The sequence below is a fragment of the Pipra filicauda genome, unplaced genomic scaffold (genome assembly GCF_003945595.2).
Source record: "Pipra filicauda isolate LSUMZ 115617 unplaced genomic scaffold, ASM394559v2 scaffold28_size6257848_pilon, whole genome shotgun sequence".
Classification (NCBI taxonomy): Eukaryota; Metazoa; Chordata; class Aves; order Passeriformes; family Pipridae; genus Pipra; species Pipra filicauda.
Window position 1 is genome coordinate 3,096,940 of NW_024104409.1, and position 23,833 is coordinate 3,120,772.

The window sequence follows — 23,833 nt, forward strand, 5'->3', positions numbered from 1 at the left end:
TCAACAGTATCACCCAGAAGTTAGTGAACACTGGAGTTTTTTGTGCTTTTACCACCTTAAAATAGTGGTTTCTGGAAAATGGTCAAGGAGGATCCATAAACATGGAGCTTGCATCTGGTCTTGCAGAAGGGTTTTGGCAGTTGTGTGGCTTGTCCTTCTCTCCTTTGCACCCTGTCTCACACAGGAATTGTTGTCCCACACCCTAGATATTTATTTTTGCCAGGGAAGGGGAGGGGAGGGGAGGGAAGGGGAGGGAAGGGGAATCTCAAGACCCATGAATTCCCTATTGCAAGGCTGTGAAAGGAAGAACTTCTACAAGGAGAGCAGGATGCCAGACAATGCAGCAGACTTATTGTCTTAATACTATTCCAGAGTAAGAGATACTGTCTCAGTCTTTGATTGATATGAAGCCAATCTGTGTTCCAAAGTTAGTGCCATCACGAAAGTGAGAGTAAAATTTATCAGGGTGGCAGGCAGTACAGAAAGTGATATTTTGGTTCTGGTCTGCGACAGAATCATCTTGGATGTTCTCAGGAAGAACCCCACCTCTCTCAAGAAGAATCCTTAAAAAAAGAAAGAGAAACAGAAAATAATATTTTTTTGTACATCCTCACATTCCGTAAGGCACTATCTTTAAGGCAGGACCTCAAGTACCAGCTGAACAAACTGTGCCAATATTGTGATTGGGACTTTCATTTGCTTTTCTTTTTATTTTCTTCCAGAATTAGACTAAATTAATCGCTCTCCTGCAACCAGTAAAGCCACATTAAAATTGAACTTTTGTCTATAATCCATAAGCCATCAGTATAACAATAAAATAATAGTTGAAACAGCAAAATTTGAGCAGATACCATTCCTTTAAAAGTATCATTTGTTGATCTGCAAAGTACTAGAGAGTACTTTAAGATGGTGAGGACCCTCACCATATTAGTGGTGAATAACAGAATATCAAAGTAATTATTGATAACTAATGTGAAATTAGTCTTTTATTCACTCACGAGGCTTACCGTGTTGCTCTTCTAATATCAATATAAGGATTTGCAGAGTCAAATAGTCTCACACACTTTGGATCAATTCTGTGAAATTCTTTTGCTGATTCATGAGGAAGTTTATAGCAGCAAGGTCCTACAGATGGGCCCAGCACCACAAGGATATCTTTCACGTTACAGCCATATTCAGATACCATAGCATTTACTGTGGCCATAGACACTCCTGACAATGTGCCTTTCCATCCTGTGAGAAATGAGAGGTTGAAAAAAAATTTGTATAAATTGTCTCTTTAATTTTCTAGTATATTCTAGAAATATATGCTATTATTAAAGGTATAAATTAGGAAATATATTTACACCTAAAATTAAAAAAAAATATCTAATAATAAATTATCTTTTTTAAAAAACCCCAAAATGTACACATTAACAGCTACCAGTTTGCTGACATAATTTGGTGGAGATGGAAACTAAAGAGAAGCATTTAGTCTAGAATTCCAGAATTCTTTTTTCCCAGTGTCCTGGTTTGGGCAATTAGAGCATACCTTACAGCTCCCTTGTGCTTGAAACATTTAAATGAGAATATGACAACAGAAATACATCAGAAATGTATTTTTATAGAATGGTGAAAGTGGTTTAATGTTACTTTAGGAAAAAAAAAAGAGGTTCAAGATAGCGACATTTTTTGGAATAGACAGAAGCCAAGTTTGCACTTGGGCATTGTTTGGAATAGGTAGAAGAAAGTCCAGCTTTGAGTTCTTGTATCTCAATGTGAGTCCTGGGAAATCTTTGCATTCCACAGGGAGTGCAATTCCTACCAGAATGAGCAGCACCACAGGCTTTTCTGACGGGATCAGCAAATAGCACGGGTATGCAATCAGCACCTGGAGCTGCTAGCGTAACACCTTTCTGATTTGTAACTATGCCATCATAGCTGTCAGGCTCTGTCTTTCCCATAATACACACTGCATTAGCGTGATCAACCTGTCAAAACAAAACCAGAACATGGACAGTGATATGGCAGCAAAACAACCCAGTTCTGTCTAGTACAAGGTTTTTTCTTTGGCAAGAAACACTCTTCTGCACCAACTGATTATGCATGGAAATCAGGCACTCCCTTGTTCAAATGCCATGCAGATGTACCAGTAGAAAACCACTACAGAAGTGATGGTGTATTTTTCTTTTAGGAGGAACTGCTCTGATCACTTATCTGATTATTCTACTCTGTGGTAAGTTAAATGTTTGAACAGACTTGGAAGAATCAGCGTTGCTTCTCCATATTGTGCCAAATGGCTGCTAGTTTGAATGGCTATTCTCTCAGATAAGCTGCCAGCTGCTTCTCACAAGTTCTTGCTGACAAAGGTAAGAATAATGCCTACAGTTTTAGCCAGTGACACACGAAGGAAGATCTGACTCATTTACTTAAATCCACTGTTTTATAGGATACCTTGACTCTGTGAAAAGCCTCTGGGTTAAATCCTGCAGCATTAGCTAGCCGACGGAGATTTTCTTTAACAACAACGTTTGGGTCCCTCCGCTTGGAACTGCTGAAGAGATTGCAGGAGCTTAGAGTTGGTATATATGAGATCCCACCAGTCCTTGTGGTGAACCCATGCAAGAAGGTACCATCTGGTAAGGCAAAAAAAGACAACAAATAATTGCTTTCAACACAAGATCAGGTCAGCTATTACATAGTTTTATACTGAAGAGATCTGGAATCAGCCAATCAAGTTGAGTATTGCTTTACCTTGTATTTAGCTGTGGTATTTAAATTTAAGGATTCTAATTTTCTTCTTGCTCAGAATCATGCCATGGCAGGGACACTGAGACATCAGGCATGTCAGGGACCAGAAGAAACTCTTTCCCTGCCTTTCCAGATGATGATGGTAACTCTCCAAATGTGTAATTCACACACAGAGGGGAGGAGATTTTTTTGTCCGCAGTAATGCCCTCACTAAACCCGGGACGGTCTTTCCTCTGATTGTGCCCCAGGCCTGGAATAGACTTGCCAGTCTTTTGCTGTATTTCTACTGACACTTCTCCCTCTTATAGTCATGATACACTATTACAACATGATATAGAGTTATTTGTTGCCTGAAGACATTTCCAAATTTTACCCGTTTTGCAATTCCCTTGAAGAAGTATGCTTGGTAACAGTCTCTGTAAAACTACTAGCTGAAGCTCTCTTTACCTGGAATCAGGGAGGATCTGAGGATGGTGAGCTCCCCTTTCAGGCTTGGCAGGCTTTCCAAGTGCATCTGAATCTCACTTTGGATGAGTGCCATGTCCTGTGAAGGAAGTGTTTGCCCTTCACCCTGACGTTCAGATATCTGTAGGTTTTCAGAGCCAGATACCACCTGTAAATCCTCATATTCAAACTGGTAGACGGCTGTAAAGAGATGGTCTATATATGCTTTCATTAAGTCTTTTCTTAAGGTAGGGAGAATAACTTTAATGATGCTTAGGTCTTTTTCATCCAGTCTTTGTTTGATGGTGTACAAAGCAGCAGCTGTAGTCAGAGCACGTACCACCTCCAGTCTTCTCTTCAGACTCTGAAAACCTCCCAGAGCTGGAAGCAAGAACTCTTGTTCACCTTTCCTGTCACTCCACTGCCTCTGGCAACATATGACATAAACAAATGGAGCATGGATGGAAGAGCATTTCTCAATAGTTTCCAGTGTGTTGCATAGTAATCCTTGGATGTTGTTCTGCAAGTTGGCTGGGATGCTGAACAGATCTATTAGCACTGCTTCCACCATATTCCAGGATATTTAATTTCTACAACTGTCAAGTAGTAACAAACCATGAAAAACAAACAAAAAGACATGAAAGAACTGTTAGTCTAAACACAGGATAATGGTATTAAGGCAATGAATTCAGTGATACTGGGTAGAGAAGGTACATAGCAGGTAATTACTAACTGAGGATTTCCTAGCTGCATCCAAAGAAATTGCAGCAAAAGAAAACTAGCAGAAATAGGAATTATTATGTATTTATTTAAGCATCTAGGTATTTCCTTACCACCCCACCTACCTCAGGTTTTTCCCAGGTCAGGGATGATGAAAGGTTGGTACATAAGATTAGATCTATTGAATCAATTAACCCACATTAGCCTAATGGACCCTAATTGACATCTAGTTGATGGGCCCTCCTCCAGCTTCCAGAGGGCAAGCAAATACAGAGGTCCCTTAGCTTGCTGGGACTGGAGGAGTTTCTGTAACAATTTTTTTGGAGCTGTTTAACACATAGCTGAAGTGGAGATCCTGTCTGCTACCCCTCCTGGCAGCAGAGTGCTGGGCTGTGAGTGCAATGACATTTTTTCCCACAAGACCTTTTGTACGTCTCCCTTTCGCATTACCAAAAGTATTGACTTGCTAATTTCTAACTTCTGTGTCAAGGGGCACGTGATTGGTATAGTTCTTCTTTTCAGCATGTACAGGAACTCCGCACAGGTTACTGAAATTTCACCTAGTAACACAAGAAGCACTTAGAACTAAATTAAAATAATTAAATACTGTGCACAACTTCCTGCCTCAGTTTTATAACACTGCTAGCTGCACTCTTTGCTCTGAAATCAAGATGTGTTAAGCTTATCCCAAATCATCCTATGGTTCCTGTTTTCTCTTGTGGCCCATGGTGTAATTCCAGGTTTGGTGGTTTGTTTTTTCCCCTTTCTGAACTTTGTTGATCCAAGCCCAGCTAGGCCTACGTGTGGAAACTTGTCCATCCACCACTTCTTCTCTCTGTTGCTATGAGAGCCTATTTTTCATATTCTCCCAGAGGTGTCTTATTTTCTTTTCTCTCTCTCTGATAATCTTTCAGTTTCAAGGGCAAGCCTCCTGAGGCCTGGAACAAAAGGCTAGAACCCTCTGCTTTGGGAACCTCAAAGACATCTATTTAGACTTCATGACTAAGCACCATGCTTGATCTGGGAGAAATATACATAGCTTTGTCATCAGTTCTAAGACCCCATAATAATTTAGAGTATTCTTTAACACTGTAATTGTTTTTACAGCAACAAATTGTGCATGAATATTAATTTATTTGTAGGAAAATTCATATCTTTGCAGAAACAAAGAAACTGAGAAGTCTTATGAGTCTTTGAAATCAAGAAGTAGCGGGTACAGGAGTAACCATTAGGAGTACAAGGAATAATGGGCACAAACTGAAAGAGGGGAAATTTAAGCTAGATATTAGGAAGCAATTCTTTATTGTAAGGGTGGTGAGATACCAGAACAGGTTGCCCAGGGAGGTTGTGGATGCCCCAACTCTGGCAGTGTTCAAGGCAAGGTTGGATGGGGCTTTGAGCAACCTGGTCTAGCAGGAGGTATCCCAGCCTAAGGCAAGGGGATTGGGACTAGGTGATCTTTAAGGTCCCTTCCAACCCTTAACATTCTATGATTCTATGATCAATGCTCTGCTACCAGAGCTAACTGCATCAGATAATGCCCGGCACTATTTTTCTGCCCCAAGTCCTCGTTCTCCTGTAACTACATGCATGCTCTAGCTTTACAACACTTCATTATTCTGCAAAAATATTACTTCTGTGTGTACTTGAGGCCTACCATTATGGCAGACTTGGGGTACTCCTTGGCATTTTATGCTTTAGAATGGATTCCCAGACTTTCTGCACTCAAATGAAAGGTCAAAGACCTTTCTGTTTTTAATGGACAGTTTATTCAAAGAAGGTTTTACAGAAAACATTCTGTATTTTCTTCATTGTTCTTTTCCCCAGACTGGAAGAAAAATAATCCTGACTGAAAATGATGTTTTCCTTTCTGCGAATTGAACACTTACAAAGATTAACTAGTGACTATCAAAACAGGTAGACTGAAAGAATCAAAATGTGACAGCAAATAAAAGAATCTGCCAGGGAATTTATGACTCTTGATTTTGCTCAGAGTATTATTTACACACAGCTGATAATGGATTTTAGAGAAAACAGCTTGCTAAGAAAACAGTGCCAAAACAGGCTCCTGTCTAAGACCATGACTTGGAAAATCAGAGTTTTTCCTTTCCTACCCTGACACACTCTGTGGGAGGCCTGTCAAAGTATGACATGATCACAATCTAGGTATTGCTAATAGCTTTATATAGGAAAGACAGTACAACAGAGGGCTGTACATGAAAAACAGATTATTGCTCCTCTTCAGATATATCAACAGTGGAAGGTAAGTAGAGTTCATTGCTGTTCTTGTACTTGCTCAGAAAAATACCAGCAGAGAAAGGGTGGAAGGAAAGTGTTTGCTGAGGGAGAGGTAATTGCCTACATTGTTAAGTTGTGTGTGTACTGCAAAAAGTCCAGAGATGTACACATAGGAAAAATGGGGCTCACTCATCCTTCCAGTTTTGCATCACAGAGTCCTAGTGAGGTCAGTGGCGTCAGAAATAAACTTGCTTACAATTATAGCAAAACTGACTCCTTTCTAAGCCTCCCCCCCCCAAAAAAAACCCTTCTCAAAATACAGGTTTGCCAAGTACAGCAATGTTTTAGCTCATGGGAAATGCATTCACAGTTATCCAGGTTTGAAGTAACATGCTCTACAGTCCCATTGTTCCATGGAAAGCCTCTCTGCACTTTACCACATCAAAAAACCTATTTATTAAGGAGTCGATCATATTGGTACCCAATTCAAGACAAATAATTCCACAAACTTGAAGCTAAGGCCACTCATTAGCTATTTTTGATCACTCCTTGAAACTGTCAGTGCAAGCGTTTTGAGGGTAAAGAGATTCTCTTGCACAGATATCAAGAAAATCAAAGAAAATTATCAATAACAAGAAGAGAGGTAAAGAGGGTAACAAGAGTGAAAAGTAGAAGGGCAAAATGAATGTAGAAAAGCAACAACAAAGGAAGTAAAACCAAGCTGCAGAGAAAAGACAGTCCAGGGTAGAAAAAAGATGCAAAAACCAATTTAAAAAAAAACAAACCAGCAGTCCAATTATAGAAGTTCCCTGTTGGTCAAGACAAGATTGCTGACAATTTCCTGCTGGTCACCTTGTATTTGTACAGAAACTCAGAGGAATGATATCATTTTTGGAAAATTAAAAAGGCAAGAGATATTTAACATCTGAAAGAGGGAGATGCCCTGAGAAAGAAAACAGGTCATTAAAGCTGCCCAAATGAACAGGGATAAGAGCACATTTGTAAAAAATTTCAACAACAGAAAAAATCAAAACCAAAAACAAAACCCCAAATAAACAACAAAACCCACAAACAAACAAACAAAAAAACAAAACCAGGGGAAAAAATAGATTTAAACCTCCTAAATTGGATTACAATAAAACAAATTGCCTCTCCTAATTAGGTGTATTTAGGCAAGGTTTAAGAAACAGAGATAACCACATACAATGAAAATATTAAAGTACATGCAATTTCTGTAAACAAAGTTTAACAGGAATTTACTTACACAAGTAGACAATCCTTTTAAACTCTTGAAAGGTATCAACTGATATAATACACACACATTTCCAGCTTTATATATCTCACTTCTTTCAGTCTTGGAACTGATTTGTACAAGATGGAAATTCCTATTCTATGTAAGATAGCTCTGGGAACCTGTATTTCTTCTTTTTGATGGGACCCTGCTTTGTTGCTGAGTCCACCGGAAAGAACGAACTGTACCACAAGGCACCAACATGATTAACAAGCATCTAGGTAGCGCTGAACCCGGAAGCAGCGTTAACCCTGGCATGCAGCTCCCTGCTGCAATCACACCTGCTAATACACCAGCTTCGCACAACCTCAAACTCACTCAGAAACGTATGGTGGAGCAAAGCAGAACAAGAACACAAAGTAGTTCAAGGAAAGCTTGTGCAGACTGAAGGAGTTTCCTTTTCTGAGCTGTAGCTGCACGTTCCAGTGAAGAATTTGTCAGTCAGTCGAGGAAAAGTATATTCCGGATGCAGAGGGAGAGGTTATGAGAGGTTAGCCTTAGGGGCCACAGGCCCCAAATGACAATGGCAATTTCTTGTTGAAGCAGTCAGAAATTTTGCACAATGTAGTGAGAAAGTCTTAATCCTTTGACAGGACAATGAGAAGGTTAAAAGGCAAGTGGGGAAATGAAGGATTTATATCAAGCTTTGTACAAAAATCAAATGGTAATAAATATGTTTTGTCAGCTGTGTTAAAATCATAGTCATGACAGTTAAGTATATGACAACTGAAGAAAAGGACAAGAAAAAAAAGGAAAGTAATTTATTCAGGAACAGAGGAATTAATAAAATCTGATTTTCTATTAATGGCTGTCTCCTGTTCCTCCCTTCCCTGCACCTGCAGTAAACGTACATTACTGCCAGGTCCAAAACACACCTGGGGAGTGCCCTGTCATTTCCCCTCCTGCTTTTCTTTCCAACTTGTGCTGGGGAGAGGGATGAGAGCCGAATTCTCCTGTTTCTCACTCCTGAAGAGAACTGATGGGGTTATCTTGTCCTTCCCCATCCAGACATCTCCCTTCATGAAGTTTGCAGAAGTCGGTCATCTCTGAAGCATTCCACCCCACTGTGGCTGAACTAGGTCATTAAAAATTAACAGGAGAGCTTGGTGGAGAGAGACCAACACGATCATTTTCTTTCCTTCAGTGAGACTAAGGAAGAAAAACTAATTACCGGGGTAATTTTTGGTGCAGAATGCTGAGAAGGAAAAGCTCAGAAAATACTCAGGGGTACAAAACAATATTAAAAAGTGACAAATTGACAACTCTGGCTCAAGTATTATATTCAGCTTATGCCGTTGCAAAAAAAAAAGAGATTAAATAAACAGATCATAGGAAGACATAAGCAGTTAAATTATAAAATAGTTGTTATAAAAATGTATATTTTTTACATTTATAGATTTAAGTTGTTTAGTATATGTATATTGTGTAAGTTGTTTAATATATGTATATATTTCAGTTGTTATATGTTATAAATATAAAACTTATAAAATAAATTCTAAAATTAAACTATAAAAATAGTGCAATTTAGGGTTAAAATCCCTCAACCTGGAGTTCAAAAGCATACGAGTAGGCACAAGGCAAGTCCGTGCCTACAGCACAGGACACGAAACTGGGCCACGTCTCTTCTCCCTCGTAACCCAGTGGTGCTCAGCAAAACCTGTTTTCTCTGCATAACAAACTGTGGCAGCAAATGCAGTTTAACACAGTGAATTAGGTAACCCGGGGAATTTAGAGGCGGAAGGAAGCTGAGTAGAGCCCTCGGCCACGGGGTGGTGAAACCGCTATCGGGTGGTGAAGCAGCCACCCATTTCTGAACGCGACCGGTTGTTTCCGCCGGTTTTCCTCGGGCTCCTGCCGGGATCAGCACCTCTCACGGCCCCTGTGCCCTGACCGCCGTTCTCCGACGTCCCCTGAGCCCCGCGCGGGGGAGGCGCGGCCATGGCTGCGCCCTGAGGAGCGGCGGCCCTGTCGGTGCAGCAGGTGCGGTGAGGCCTCCGACTGCGGTCACAAACCGAGGATCTGTGCTGCAGATGAACACTGCAGTGGTTTATTTTATAAAATTCTGCAAGCAAGCGTTCTAATTCTCAGTGATTAGCTTTGAACGTCTACCCATTAGTAACCTGTTCTTCCTAAGTAAAAATGAGCCAAATGAAATAACGTATTGATCGGCGATCCCACGAGAAACCCCTTAGTATTGTTTCATCAACAGGAATTAAATTAAAATGAAGATAAGACAATTCCCTTTTTTTTTTCTCTCCCCTCTAGTTCTTCACTTTTGCCTAAAATGGCCAAGCATAATTCTCTATCACTGGTTGAAGTTGTAAAAGAAGTTGCAGAGCGGCAGCATTTGCAGGCATCAGAGATAGAAAAAAGCAAAACAGTTCTTTTCCAATTGCAGGTAATAAGCCTTGTTTAGAGTAGTTTAATAATTTTTTTCTTTAGATGAAAGAAGTTAGGTGAAGAAGTGTTCCTATGAAAAAGAGAAGCTGATAGTAAAATTTTTTTATGGGCAAGTGCAACTGTAAGGCAGATACTCAGATACATTTAGGCTTAGTCAAAACTCTGGATGTGTGCTGTTCTTTGTAAGGCCACAATAGAGCCAAGACTTCATTAGAGCAGGTGAAACTTTTGGTTTTTACTTGGAAAAAAAAAATCCCCAACAAATACTGAGCTGAACACACAAAGCAAATCCACAACAACTAAATGCAAAGTTAGGTCTTTTAAAATTATTTTTTATAGTGATTTCCTAAGATATGTGGTGGGGGAGAGGGGGAGGGCAGGCAAGGAAGGATTTTAAAACCATTTTGTTTTTTTTCTTTTTGGCAGAATTTCACCAGACTGTATACTCTTTTTGACACAAAATGCCTTTTTTTTTAAATGTGTGTTTGAAGCAGATATCCTAAATAGTCATTAAATACTGCCTTTATTCAGTACTGTTAAGTAGAACACTGCAAGAAGTTTTCTTCCCATAATATAGTAAACACTGCAACAAAAATTATTGTCACCACGCAATTTAAACAAAGGCATCTGTTTTCAAAAAAGCCCACAGAACTTTAGAGCCCTGGGTAATTAAGTTAGTTCATTTGTTGTTTCCTCTTTTATACCTATTTCTTTTTCTTTCAAAAAAGACCAAACCCTAGGAAATTTCATACAAACATTAATGTTAGAACAGCAAAATTACATGATTAGGAACTTTTAATCAAAACGCAGAACTGCTTTTTCATCTTTACATCAATTCCCATGTGTACATGTCATAGAAGACGTGGAAAACAATAATTTCCTTTCCAAAATTTAACAGCTTTGCCACTAAGATCTCTTGCTTTCCTATCCTCAGTAAAAGGTGGCTGGCAGTGATAAAATCCTGTAAAACTGTAGCCCAGGATTTCTAAATTAAAAGTCACGCAGGAACTTTTGTTCTTAACAGTTAATAATGTCTTAATCTGTTCAAGACATTGAGTAAGAGATTTCATACCACTCGTAATGCTTCCATTAGGGAAAAGATAATAGGCGACATAAATCACAATGCTAATTATCTCACTTAGTGCACTCCTGTTGGCAGGAACTTTGGGTGGCATTCATCATAGCTAACTTGCATGGCCTACAAATCAGATGCTAAGCCTGTATTAGTCATCTAGACTCCCTTGCTAGTCGTCTAAGAGAGAGAAACATTTCTGAGGCAGCACTTCAGCCCTTCCATCTTAGATTTATGCCTAGATGTGTGGTCAGGGAGGAGGTTTAGTGGTGGACTTGTGCTGGGTTAAGGGTTGGACTCGATGATCTTAGAAGTCTTTCCAACCTTAATGATTCTGTGATTTCTTACGATGGGTGGAAGTACTACTTCTGCTTTTGTTCGCTTCTCATCAGTGAGATGAAGAGGCCTTTTTAGGGCTAGATACATATTTCTTGTGGGGTTGAAAATAGTGGGGATTAATCCAACTTTCAAATACTACTGTGATGAAGGCAGGATTAAAAACCTCAGTAGAACAGGCTAGTTAAGCTCCATCACCTAGAACACCACTTTATTTGTGTAGTTTTGAAAGTGATTTTTGGCGTCTTTAGTTATTTTTAGTCCAATTAGGACTTCACCAGATTTCAGCTCTAAAAAAACACTAGGATTGGGTTTGATCTACCACATTCTATGTATCTAGCAAATATGAGGAATTTAAAGTAAGTTCAAGGATACCTTATTTCATATTTTAGACTCAATTTAAGGGGATAAAACTAAGTACTCTTGCATTGTGCCTCTAAGGTGATGATTTTAAGAAATGGAACTCTAATTATCTTCCATTCAAACCACTTTATGCAAGTTAAAAAGAAGATTATGTTGAATAAATATAAATTAATTACAGTGTTTAACTAGACACTTCATATCCTCCCAAAGAAATGTTCCTAAGATACCACTGAAATGTTTTACAGGCAAAGTTTCAGGAACTAGAAAAGGAAATGAATTCTATTCTGTTAGAACAAAAGACAACAGAAAGGGAAATACATCTGCAAGATGATGCCATAGAAGTGACAAAATATCACTGTGAAAATCTGGAGGCCCAAGTCAGAGCCCAGTATTCTGAAAATTTAAAGCTGAGGTGTGATGCAGAAACAGTGCAAGAAGAATTTGAGATGATACTTGAAAGAAATAATGAATATCGGGAAAAAATAAAGAATCATAAACATCTCTTCTGGGAGATGGATAATAAAATGCCAGTTATGATTGAGCTTGCTAAAAAGAAGGCTATTGTTGAAGAGTTAAAGACAAAGAAAGAGGAGTTAATGCATGATCTCCAGAATCCAGAAGGATCTGTAATAAAACAAGTACAGGTATTATATTTCCTTTTTTATTTTTTTTTCCTTTTATGTGAAATAATTTTGACATAGTTTTTATAATATGGTTATTTTGTCTAAGATGTTTATGGTTCATGGGAGATTGACTACATGAGAATATAGATAATTTATAATGCTACATTAATTAAAGAAATTTTACTTTGGTATGCAATGAAAAAAATCAGCCATTGTTATCTCTATATTTTTGTAAAAGACAGGTTCATTACGTGTGATCGAATGAACTCAGATATGAAAAAAATTACAGAGCTTTTTATCATTGGATAACCTTCCGCGGACACTTTTCAGAATTCTGTGAAAGCTTGCCATATTGTTACATTTTTCATGTAAGAACACACTATTCTTTAAACTTTCCTGTCAACAAACTACAGTTGAGCTGTTTGCTAAAAGGAGCAGATTTCATGAGATGGTGATAGAAAGAAGAAGAGGGAAAAAAAATATTTGTTTCATTGTTTTAGTCTAACGCTGTTGTTTTTACTTGATTCTAATTGCAATACTTATTAAGCACTACCACATATGAATTTTCCACCACAAAATTTTGCCAGTATGTGAAGTTGGAGTATGAAGTTGGAATGGGATCACAGATGTTGTATGAAGTTGGAATGGGATCACAGATTTCAAGTCTGATGTAACTTGCATTATTGAAAATCTGGTGTTACTCTGTTTATGTAAATGGATGAAAATTTGTTTGTACAATAGACCTTTAAATACTGATAAATAAAGACTTATTAACACTGTATTTCCCTATGAGAAGGAAAAATATATCTCAAATATTGCATTAAATATTCATTGCTTTTACAATAAATTACACTTTAAACAAAATAAAGACTGCCAGAATGAGTTCAAAGTCCTATATTGTAGTTTTCGTATTTCAGATCAAGAATATATATTCTTACATGTCTAAACCCATGTTATAAAATATTTAATTATTAATTTTAATTAGTCTTCTTAAATTATTATTAATTTAATTATTATTAATAGGCTTATTGTGAAATTGTTTATTATAGTTCTTTTTCTAATCTCTATTAGTGGAATGAGACTGTTAAAATGTGACATTTTTAATAAGCTTAACAGATGTACTGTGCCACATTTCAAGGAATGGATTTCTGTATCTTAACATACATCTGCAGGAAGAAGTTACACTTCTAAAAAGTGAAATCACAACATTGAAAGATTTCATCGATCAAAAAACAGCTTTGCTGGAAGAAGAGAAAAAAAAGCATGCTAAGCTTAGAAAAGAAATTGAGGTGAGTCATTTAAATAAATTTTAATTACAGTTCTCCTGACAGAACGTAGATAGTGCAAATGAAGTTTGAAGTACTTTATACATCATTGCTGGCCATACATTTTTCAAGTATATACAGTAATTATGCTATCTTAAACTCTGGGTACTGGCACCCTTTCTAAAATTCAGAGCTTTATTCCTGTCTTGAGAAAAATTGAAGTTAAGAACATTTTTTCTGAAGTCTTTTAAGAAGGAATTCAGCTGTGAAATTTTAGAATGATGTCCTGAAAAGAGAGGTCACTGAATGGTAATAAAGCAAAATGTGTCTTTTAAAATTTCTGTAATACTTCTGAAATACTTTAAATTTCACTCGTGGTTCCCGATGACTCATCAATGGGACAATCAATTGGATGAAGAAAATGGACTTCCCGTGAATCTCTCTAATTTGAGCTGACATTAAATTAGGAATAACACAGAAGCTCCTAATTAACTGCCAAGATAAAATTCTGATAAATGGTTAAAACCTTCTCTTTTAAATAATTGAGCTATATTTTATATTTTGTTTCTTACTAAAATCCTCTGTATGTCTAGATAGTTTTTAGTTTGGAGTTTCACATAATTATTCTTGTTAGTTCAAATAAATGCCACAAAATTTAATTAGCAAAGCTTGGTACTATAAAGATGAACTGATCCAAGGTTAGGTCTATTGCCCATTGTAAAATGTAGGAGGAAGAAAGAATCATTTTTCATGTGATAGGGAATGGCAGAGAATTTTTGACCTGAAAAGCAAAACACAGCTGCTTTAGAACAGGTCTGTGCTACTCAGCTTCTGAGAAAATATTTTATTACCAAGTTAACATCCTCCTAAGAAAGTTCTCTAAACTCAAAGTGAAATCAGGCAGCCTAAAAATAATGTTCTGTTCTGTTACTGAAATCAATTTAAATAAGCAGTGAAGGTTAACCTGTTCTTTGGTTGTTTGGATTATACAATCTTTTTGTCTCAGAAGGAAGCAGGTTCAAAAACTAAATCTTTCAGGGTATTATTTTCTACTAAGAACTCTCTTTAAAACAATCCAATTTTTAATATAAAAACTGACAATGGATAAGCAGAGACATTTATACCCAGCAGTCCTCAGCACAACTTGGGAAAGAACATTCAAGTCAAGCACGGGAATAAAGTGAGATACTAGTCACATGGATGAGGTTCCATTGAGCTGCAGTGGTGGAATTCAGCTCTAGACTGCTGACAGCTAAATGGGGTTGTTTGAATGCAAGTGACGACACATGAGTTAGGAAAGTTGCCATTATAGTCACTGGAGCTGTGGTTAGTGCAGTTGATGTGTTCTAGAGATCAATTCAGTCCATAAGCCTACGTGTTTACAGTAGGATGAATTGCACAGTATGGTCTTTCTAGACTTTATACTATACACTGGGTAGAGCAAACTGATCTAGTGAAAGATGTCCCTGGCCATAGCCAGGGGTTCAGCGAAATGATCTGTGAAGGTCCCTTCCACCCCAAACTATTCTGTGATTCCATGATTAATAAATTTACAAAGAATATACGAGCTTCCAGGTTTCTGACCCTTCAGATAGAAGCAGGTCATTGCATCTGATCAATGAGTTTGCTCTTGCTTTAGGATTTCTGGAACCTTTATTCAGCAATCATTTTAAGCACTCATCCAAATCTACCCCTATTACAGCCTTATACTTAAATACCTATAGAATTCCTGTTGAATGGCTAAGCTGGTGCTCAAACAGGATGGATTGACTCATAGCCATGGTGCTCCCACTTTGCTTCAGTATTATTTCTGGTTTCCCACAAAGATTTCCCCAGCTAAGCACATGGTGCAGGAATGTAATTCAGAATGCCTTTCTAAAGCAGCTGAATTTTGGAAATTTAAAAATTTTTGATAAAATATCTTTCTGCAAGAAAATTGGTGCCTAAGTGTCCTTTTTTTTTTTTCCAAGTAAAGTCAGTGATCTGACATTGCTAATTAATGAAGTCTACAACTAATTCATACCTGAGATGCTTCTCATCAGTCAGGGTACTGATAGACTCTTAAGGCAGCTTGTGTACCTTTTCTCACTCCCTTTCCTGAGCACCATCCCCACCACCCATCTCTTGAAGAGCAGAGCCTGTTCCCAGTCTTGGACAGGGATGTCAGCAATAAATCAGGGTGGTTACCTGTGTAGGGACAAGACTTCAGTCATAAGGACTAATTCAAGATGTCCACAAATAATAGAAAATTTGTTGCTACGTAAAAATAATAAGAAAAAGAAAGCTCAAAAGACCGTCTCTGCCTGTACTGCCCTCTTTCCCCTATGTCAGTGTGCAACTACATTATTCTTGGAGATACTTGCCTATCCTGTCCTTAAATGACCCCAGTGGTGGAATATCATGAGTGCCCAGACAATTTTTTCAAAGGGTTGACAAATACATTCACAAGGACAGTAAAAAGAGCAGTTTTTTCCCTCCCCTCTGTCCCATAATCATGTTAGTGCTCCCTCCCTCAGCAGATGTGCCAGACAGTTCCCAATAATGATGCTGGGGACACATTTCTAAAAAAAGCAGATGATATTGATCACAGATGTTTCAGTGTCATACAACGTAGTCCTAGTGACGTTCAGATCCCCCAAGCACTCATTCAGAGGAGTGAATCTGACAGCATCCCTCGAAAAGTTGTGAACGATTATAGTGAAGAGTAAGGCAACGAGAAGGAAAACAGCCCATCAGCAGTAAAAGGTGGCAGTGTAATTTATAAAACATCAGTGAGGGAGTTCCTTAGCTATATGTAAAATTTAGGCAGCAAGACTCGCAGGAAGTCACTGGCAGTGCTGTAATTCTGATGCAGCTGTACACCATCATGTGTATGTTAGGTACAGTGTAGTAACATTTCAATAAGCAGACACAAGAGTAATTATACATGACCACTCATATACCATTCAAATTACGGTAAGCAAGCCCAAATTTTCATTACGGGAATACCCGTTATTTCCATTTTTATTATAGTCAATGCTTTTACACTTCAGAATGCAAATCTTCAGAGGGTTGTCTGCAGCAGCCATTGTTCTCCATGTAAGGCAGCAATGAGGGCAAAATGGATACACTACTGCACTGCCACAGTATTGCCTGCCTATGAGAAATGTACTGTTTAAATGCAATGCAACTACAAAGCTCCTACCACAGCCATCTACATTACCTCATTTGTATTCTCATTTATAACCAAACACACTTGTCAAAGAATGATTTTTTGTTTTCCTTTCTCGCCTCTCATTCTGGAGCCTGAAATCTTCCATGTATGAAGTGTTGCTACTATGTGAGATGCTGACTCTTTGGGTGGGATTTACGATGTTAAATTTTAGACATCTACAGAACAGATACCCATATTGAACTCTTCATTTAAAGTCTTAGTGAGAGAGTTTTTCTTTCCTTATTGGGAAAGTGAGGCATGATTCATATTGTCCTAAAGCAGACTTAGATGAATGGCTTCCTAGATGTCTCTGTCTCTTCAGCAACAGAAAGTAAATGTGTAATGACATGGTCAAATATCAGAATGTACCCTTGGACAGAGTTAAGGGAGCTGAACCCACCCCTGTAAATAGTTTTATTTGAATGAAATTGTGAAGTGAATTTTATTTTTTTTTTTTAGGTACAGAATAAAAGATATGATGCTATTTTAAAACGTTTGCATTGCCAACTGAACAAAGTCCATTCAAATAAAAGACAATGGCACTGGAACATTCAGCAGTTGGAGAAAAAGGCAACAGAACTAAGAAAGTGTCTTGGAGTAGTGGAGTTACAAAATATCATGTAACAAACATAACAAAGCTAGAATGTAGGTAATCTTTCCCAGGCAGGGGAGGCTTTTTTTCTGGAAATACTACAACTCTTAAATAGCATGGTAACTGGGCCAGACCTCATTGATTTCTTTCTTTTTAAAGTTTTTTGCACTTTCATTTTCTAGACTAAACTAAAATGGTTTTTTGTTTGGTTGGGCTTTTTTGGTTTTGTGAGTTTTGTGTTGTTGGTTTTTGGTTTTGTTTTTGGGTTTTTTTGTTTGGTTGGTTTGGGGTTTTTTTTGGTGGTTTTTGTTTGTTTGTGTTTTTGGGTTTTTTTGTTTGTTTTTTGTTTGTTGGTTTGGGGTTTTTTTGGGTTTTTTTGTTTGGTTTTGTTTGTTTGTTTGGTTTGGTTTTGGGTTTTGGTTTTGGTTTTGTTTTATTGTCACCAAAGGCCATCCAGGAAAAAAGTTATTGACACTTCTGGGTGTTTTCAAAATATGTGTCAATTTTATCTAAAAAGTTATTTTTTCTAAAAGTCAACCAAACAAGACTTGAGAAGTTCCTTTTTATTTAATTCGGTCTTTGAAGATTGGGATCTACATTGTTTTCCCTACAGAGAAATGAATATCTTTGTATATTTGCGTTCTTGAGAGACCGAAGTTCTAGATCTTTTATCCACACTCCTTTTCATTGCAACTTACTAAGGAGCTCTGGAAGCTCTGATGGCCTGTATTTGCTGTGTGGGAAATTCATATAGCTGATGTAACAGGCTGTTTGCCCTGTGTCTGCCAGGATGTCCTAGCATGGGGACAAGGAGGACATAGGCTGTTCAGCTATAAAAGGCTTAGGAACAAGTACGCTCAGAACTGGGCTTCAAATCATCTGACTTTAAGTGGTCTAATATGTTAGCAAAGAGGAAGGAGTAGGTTAATAGGGTACTACATCTGGATAGCTTTTAAAATGGAACAACTCACCCTCAACAGATAGGAATGTGTTACAGATGATTGATTATAGAGGAACTTATTATCTACAGGATCTTAAATAACTAGTATCAGCCATCTAACATCTAAGTGTTTAATATTTGGTAAGATGACTCAACATAAATGACAACCTATTAAAAATTCTTGTTAAAATAGTAGTGAACAGTAGCCATTTTCCTTTGCCTTCTTTTTATTATGTGCTTGGCATTTGCAGAATTTACATACTTTCTCTGCTCTTACACTTAAGGTAGTAGTTCTATTTGGACATAACTTGTAAAATTTATCTCTTTTATGAAAGTAGCTTTTTATTTAAGGTGTTATCTCGAATAATTTAGATTTATCTTTACTCATTTATATAAAATGAAAACTTAAGCAATTTGACTATTTACTCTGAAAAAATGTTAAACTGCCTATATATTGTTAGCTTAGGAAAGCAAAGCTTAAAATGCATATTACATTCATATATTCATGTATGTTTACATTTCCCTTAATATGTTATTTCGCTTTAATATAAAGTTATTTTTAGCAATATCCTGGCTCATGAAGGCGCTCTGTCAACATTGTTAGACTCTGAAGGTTTTTTGCCATGATCTTTTTCCTTTGCAATAGTATCAACCAGTCTGCTTTCATTAAAACAATAAAGTAGAAATGAAAACCTCAGTATCCTATGCTATAGTAACAGTATGTCCTGAATATTGAGTCTCATCAAGTATGTAGCATTACTGTAACATTACAACTGTTCATCCCTACACAGACTAAAATAGCATGCACTTGATGCATGTGTATCTTCTAGAAAGGGATCCAGATTTGAAAAAATCAGAGATTTTACTGTTATTGTTATTTTCAGTGATTAACTGCTCTTCTCTTGTTTTTCATGATTTCTGATTTCAACTTTTTCAGCCATCCAGTGAAATGAATTTACTTTATATGAAGTAGTTTCTCTCCATAAAAATACTTATGTACTGTCTTCTTGATGAGTTAAATAGTTCAAGTGTTCCAAAGTTATTGACTGTCAGATCTGACCAAGAGCTTTAGCTTAATGTATACCCCCAAAAGTGGTAAAATGCCTGACATTTTCAGGGGATTAAGACTATATGCCCTTAATGTACCTTTTACCACTAATATTATCTAGTTTTCATATTTAGTTTCTAATTATTTAAGATTCCCAACAATTAATGAACCAAAATATGTTTTGTATCAGTCACACAAATTACTTAAACCAAATTCACTTTAACATTTATTACCACAGTTATAAAATCACAGTTTAACCTTGCACTTTATTACCAGTTGAAAACAACTCTAGCAAACAATCCAAACCTTCTCATGTAACAAAAATATCACACCTTGGTTTTTCTTTTTCACCACTGAAGATGTTCATTGTTAATTCCCTGGGTATTAGGGTGGTTTCTATGTATCAACACATACAGCCTGAGTCACTCATATCAAATACCTTGGACTTACATTTTCTTTGTTCCTTTTCACAAATCTCATTGTTTCAGTATCTCAAATTATTTTTATAGTTCTTTGTACATGTTTTGAAGTTGTTTAATATAATTTAACAGAAATGCATACAAGAGCTGTATTTAATACTCCTGTTAGTGCTCCCTTCTCCTATGGAGAGGCCTACCTATCATTCAAGGCCCAAGTTTTCTCATACTCCTTTTTGCTCATTGCAAGAGAGCTCACCTACTGGGGCCCTTGACCCCTTCATGGGATCTCAGCTAACAAAGGTGTATTTCTCCTTTTTTCTTTGGTGCAAAGCTTTCTTTTTTAATATACATATTTAAATGGACTCAGCTTATCTCAGGTGTGTCTCAAATACTCTGGTAACTACCAGGGATTCCCGGGTAATAGCTAACTCCGTATCAAAAAGATCCCTGGCCATTTGTGATTCAAACTCATCTGTGCGTGCTAGAAAGGAGCTGCTGCATGGTTTAGCTGTATCCCCAAATGAATGGTGGAAGCTTTGGAAATTAAAGCATGCTTCAGCTCCTCAGCTTTCTTGCCACAAAATGTAGCTATAGTTCAAGTACTTAATATGTGTCTTGAATATGTATAACTGTTCTGCTCTCATTTAATTAAGAAATTATGCTAGAAAGAATTTTATCTTTAATCCCATATCGAAGAAAAATACTATTGTTGGTCATCATACAAATGCCTATGGAATTTACTATGAATAACCCATTCATATGTTGTAGTTTCTTTAACAAATTCTTGGAAATGCTTTATCTAGTCCTTAGTCCATTTGACTTATGCTTTACTGACTATATAGAGTATGAACTTTATAATACAAAGTCCATGATGTTAAAAAGTCTGTTTCTTTTCCTGAAATTATTTGTTATAAGATATGAATGCTGACTGTTATTGTCATCTTGCATCACTGTCCTAGGTAATTGCCACAATTATAATCTCTCATTCCACATAAACACACCATTTGTGTGTTTAACTCAACTGCCTTAAACACCTGAGTTGATTCATTTCTAATCTTGGAAGCTTTGTCCTGAGTTCCCACCAAACTTCTACTTTAGTCATTGACTACACCTGAAATCGGTGTTCAGTGCTAAACACCACATTTTAGAGGATCAAATACATTTTGCACACTTCCAGTAAACACAACTTCGTATCACACAGTACTTACATATTTTCCCAGGTGCAGCATTTCACATTTAACATTCAGTATTTAACAGATAATAAATATAAGAAACATTTTACTAAGGAATGGCAGTTAATTGGGAGAAAACCTGATCTCAAAAAAAAAGTCAGCTGAAATGAGGAAATATAAAAAACTCCCTTCTCTAAACTATCAGCATTCTGTACAACATATGAAAAAAAAATAAATGTATGTAGCTTTTTATAAAAGTGCCTAATTCCAACAAATCCTGGCAACCTGCTGAGGCCAATTTTTCTTCATATAGTGTTAACCAGTAGCAGGTTGATCTCAGGGCATTTTTTTCCCTTAGCAAGCAAGCAAGCACAGACAGCAGGAGAATGATTTATTAATTTTGGGAAATAACTTAGTGAATGTACTTTGTATTGTTATTACATGAAGCTTTCCCAGCTCCTGTTGGAGAACCATGCTGCCAAACCCATATAAGTCATTTCTGAGGATAGGTGTGGAGCGAAGGGAAGAATTTTTGTCTTCAGTACTCTGCAGGCAACAGCAAGAGGAGTGATTGCCCACTCTGAAAATCAAAACAGACACCAAGCAGGGACAGCCATGTAAATAACTGAGAGTGTAGGAAAACTTATCAACCAACGACTCCTATCCACCACTTAGCAAAAGTCTAAAGCACAGGAAACTGGATTTATTCCAACAGTATAATGTAATGAAAAGGAAAATACTGGGGGAACTCCACACTTGACAGGGAAACAATACAGCTGTTGAATCATTCTTGTCATGCAGCAAATGCACTGGTGTATGATAAAGGGAAGGATTTCCCCATGTTTTAAGCTGATGCTCCACAGGAAACCCTTTCAGTGACTCAACAACCTCAGGTGCTGAAGCAGAGGAAATGTGTCAGATAATGCAGACATACCTGCTAAGATCACTGCTCTCACCAAGACTACATGAGATAGACAACAGAAGAGGGAAGGTGGGTTAGAGATAGATGCCAGTGCTGTGCTGCTTTGCCTCTCTTGCAGTTTGCTTTGGCCCTCAGGAGAGTCACTTGCAGAGAGCTGTGTGCATGAGTGTGGCAGTAAGTAGTGCATGCTCTTCTACTATAGTTCTTACACAATGCTTCAGAGGAAGAAGAAATCATGACCACACTATGCATTGATGGTGCATCATGCTGCTGAAGGTGGGGAAAATCCCAACTTTCAGAACTCTTACCTGATTTTCTGAAATGGATGAATATATCTTTACCAAAGTAATTATTAGATCCTTTGTTAAAATGAGGCTGTAGTATGTAGGTCTGAGTCATGTGGAGGCAGTCACTTCTTGCGGAATTCCAAGCAGTACTGAAATATTTTTCTTTTAATTGTCTGCTTTGCAGGAGGCAAACACTTTTTCAGGAACACGGTTAAGGCAATGCAATGAACCACCTCAGAAACATGGATTGAGCAAAACCAATTCACAGCATCTTTAAAGTACCACACTCAACTATTTCATTTGGCTTTTTCTAGCATTTAGAGGAAGCGACACATAATGACCTAACAAAATGAAGAAAAACATTAACCACAAACTGCAAAGGGCAAACCAAGATAAACAAAAATATCTCTACTCTCCCTACCCCTGAAAAGAAATTGAACTGCATATGCCCCATCTGGATGAAAGGGAACCATCCAGAGAGACCTGGACAAGCTTGAGCAGTGGGCCCATGGGAACCTCATGACGCTCAGCAAGGTCAGGTGCAAGGTGCTACACCTGTGTTGGGGTAACTATGGATATTAATGCAGGCTGGGAGATTAATAGATCAAGAGCAGCCCTGCTGAGAAGGACTTGAGGGTGCTGGTGGATGAGAGGCTGAATATGATCCAGCAATGTGCCCTTGCAGCCCAAAAAGCCAACTGTATCCTGGGCTGCATCAAAAGCACTGTGGCCAGCAGGTCAAGGGAGGAGATTCCCTCTGCTCTGCTGTCATGAGACCCTGACTGGAGTACTGCATTCAGATCTGGCATTCCCAACATAAGAAGGACACGGATCTGTTGGAGCGAGTCCAGAGAAGGACCGCCATCATCAGAGCACAGGAGCACCTCTCCTATGAAGACAGGCTGAGAGAGCTGGGGTTGTTCAGCCTAGATAAGAGAAAGCTCAGGGGAGACCTTATAGCAGCCTTCCAGTACCTAAAGGGGGCTATAAGAGAGGTGGAGAGGGGCTTTAGTGATAGGACAAAGGGGCAGTGGCTTTAAAGGGAAAGGGCGTTGATTCAGACTAGATATAAGGAAGTTTTTGCAATGAGGGTGGTGAGGCACTTGCACAGGTTGCCCATAGAGTTGGTGGATACTCCATCCTCAGAAACTTTCAGCATCAGGTTGGATGGGGCTTAGAGCAACCTGATCTAGTTGAAGATGTTCCTGCTCATTGCAGGGGGGGATTGGACTAGACGGCCTTTAAAGATCCCTTCCCACCCAAACCATTCTATGATTCTACGAAAGCAAACAGAGGATACATCTTTATCATGTCATTAAATATAATTCTGGTTCAAAATGGTTGCTTACAATAAATCTTTCCAAGCGCAGCAAGCTTCTTAATCTCTCCTTTTATTATTAATATTGTATAACATATATTCAGAACTTAGTGAATGTCACATAAAAGCTTCAATGTTTTTCTGTCATCTTCACATTACATTAATCAATGTATTCTATCACTTGCAGTGATTTCAGCAAAGTTATGAAGACTTTTCTGGAGTGGGACTAGCACCAGCAGTTTGAAATGCAGTTGTTTCTTTCCCCCACTGACAATAAAGTCTAATAGTTCCCTCTAGTGGTTAAATGTCTTCTTATATGGTAAAAGCATCTGTCATGTTTCGATTTTGAAGGTCAATACTTATCAAGAGAATAGTTAATATTTTTACAGAACATGATGTATAATTATAAATTATATTTTATTTCTAAAAATTCAGGATGAGAAGAAGATGCTGCATATTC

The 23,833-nt window shown here is 37.7% G+C and overlaps 2 protein-coding genes across 3 annotated transcripts; one reads left to right on the forward strand and one right to left on the reverse strand.

The window, feature by feature from the left end:
• Nucleotides 1–248: 248 nt before the first annotated feature.
• LACC1 (laccase domain containing 1) lies at nucleotides 249–8,378 on the reverse strand. The gene is made up of 6 exons (XM_027720358.2): nucleotides 8,299–8,378; nucleotides 3,178–3,770; nucleotides 2,434–2,615; nucleotides 1,805–1,970; nucleotides 1,008–1,233; nucleotides 249–563 (listed from the first exon to the last, which is right to left on the reverse strand). Exons 2-6 carry the CDS (start codon nucleotides 3,743–3,745, stop codon nucleotides 389–391), a joined length of 1,317 nt encoding a protein of 438 aa, XP_027576159.2. The 5' UTR covers nucleotides 3,746–3,770; nucleotides 8,299–8,378; the 3' UTR covers nucleotides 249–388.
• Nucleotides 8,379–9,259: 881 nt separating this feature from the next.
• On the forward strand, nucleotides 9,260–17,527 carry CCDC122 (coiled-coil domain containing 122). Of its 2 annotated transcripts, XM_027720360.2 has the most exons (5): nucleotides 9,260–9,403; nucleotides 9,689–9,821; nucleotides 11,840–12,238; nucleotides 13,390–13,506; nucleotides 17,135–17,527. In XM_027720360.2, the coding sequence occupies exons 2-5, from the start codon at nucleotides 9,708–9,710 to the stop codon at nucleotides 17,297–17,299; spliced, it is 795 nt and encodes a 264-aa protein (XP_027576161.2). In that variant the 5' UTR covers nucleotides 9,260–9,403; nucleotides 9,689–9,707; the 3' UTR covers nucleotides 17,300–17,527. The 2 variants fall into 2 exon arrangements, with proteins under 2 accessions (XP_027576161.2, XP_039238861.1); XM_039382927.1 differs by lacking the exon at nucleotides 9,689–9,821 and having other exon boundaries at nucleotides 9,321–9,403.
• The last annotated feature ends 6,306 nt before the right edge of the window (nucleotides 17,528–23,833 follow it).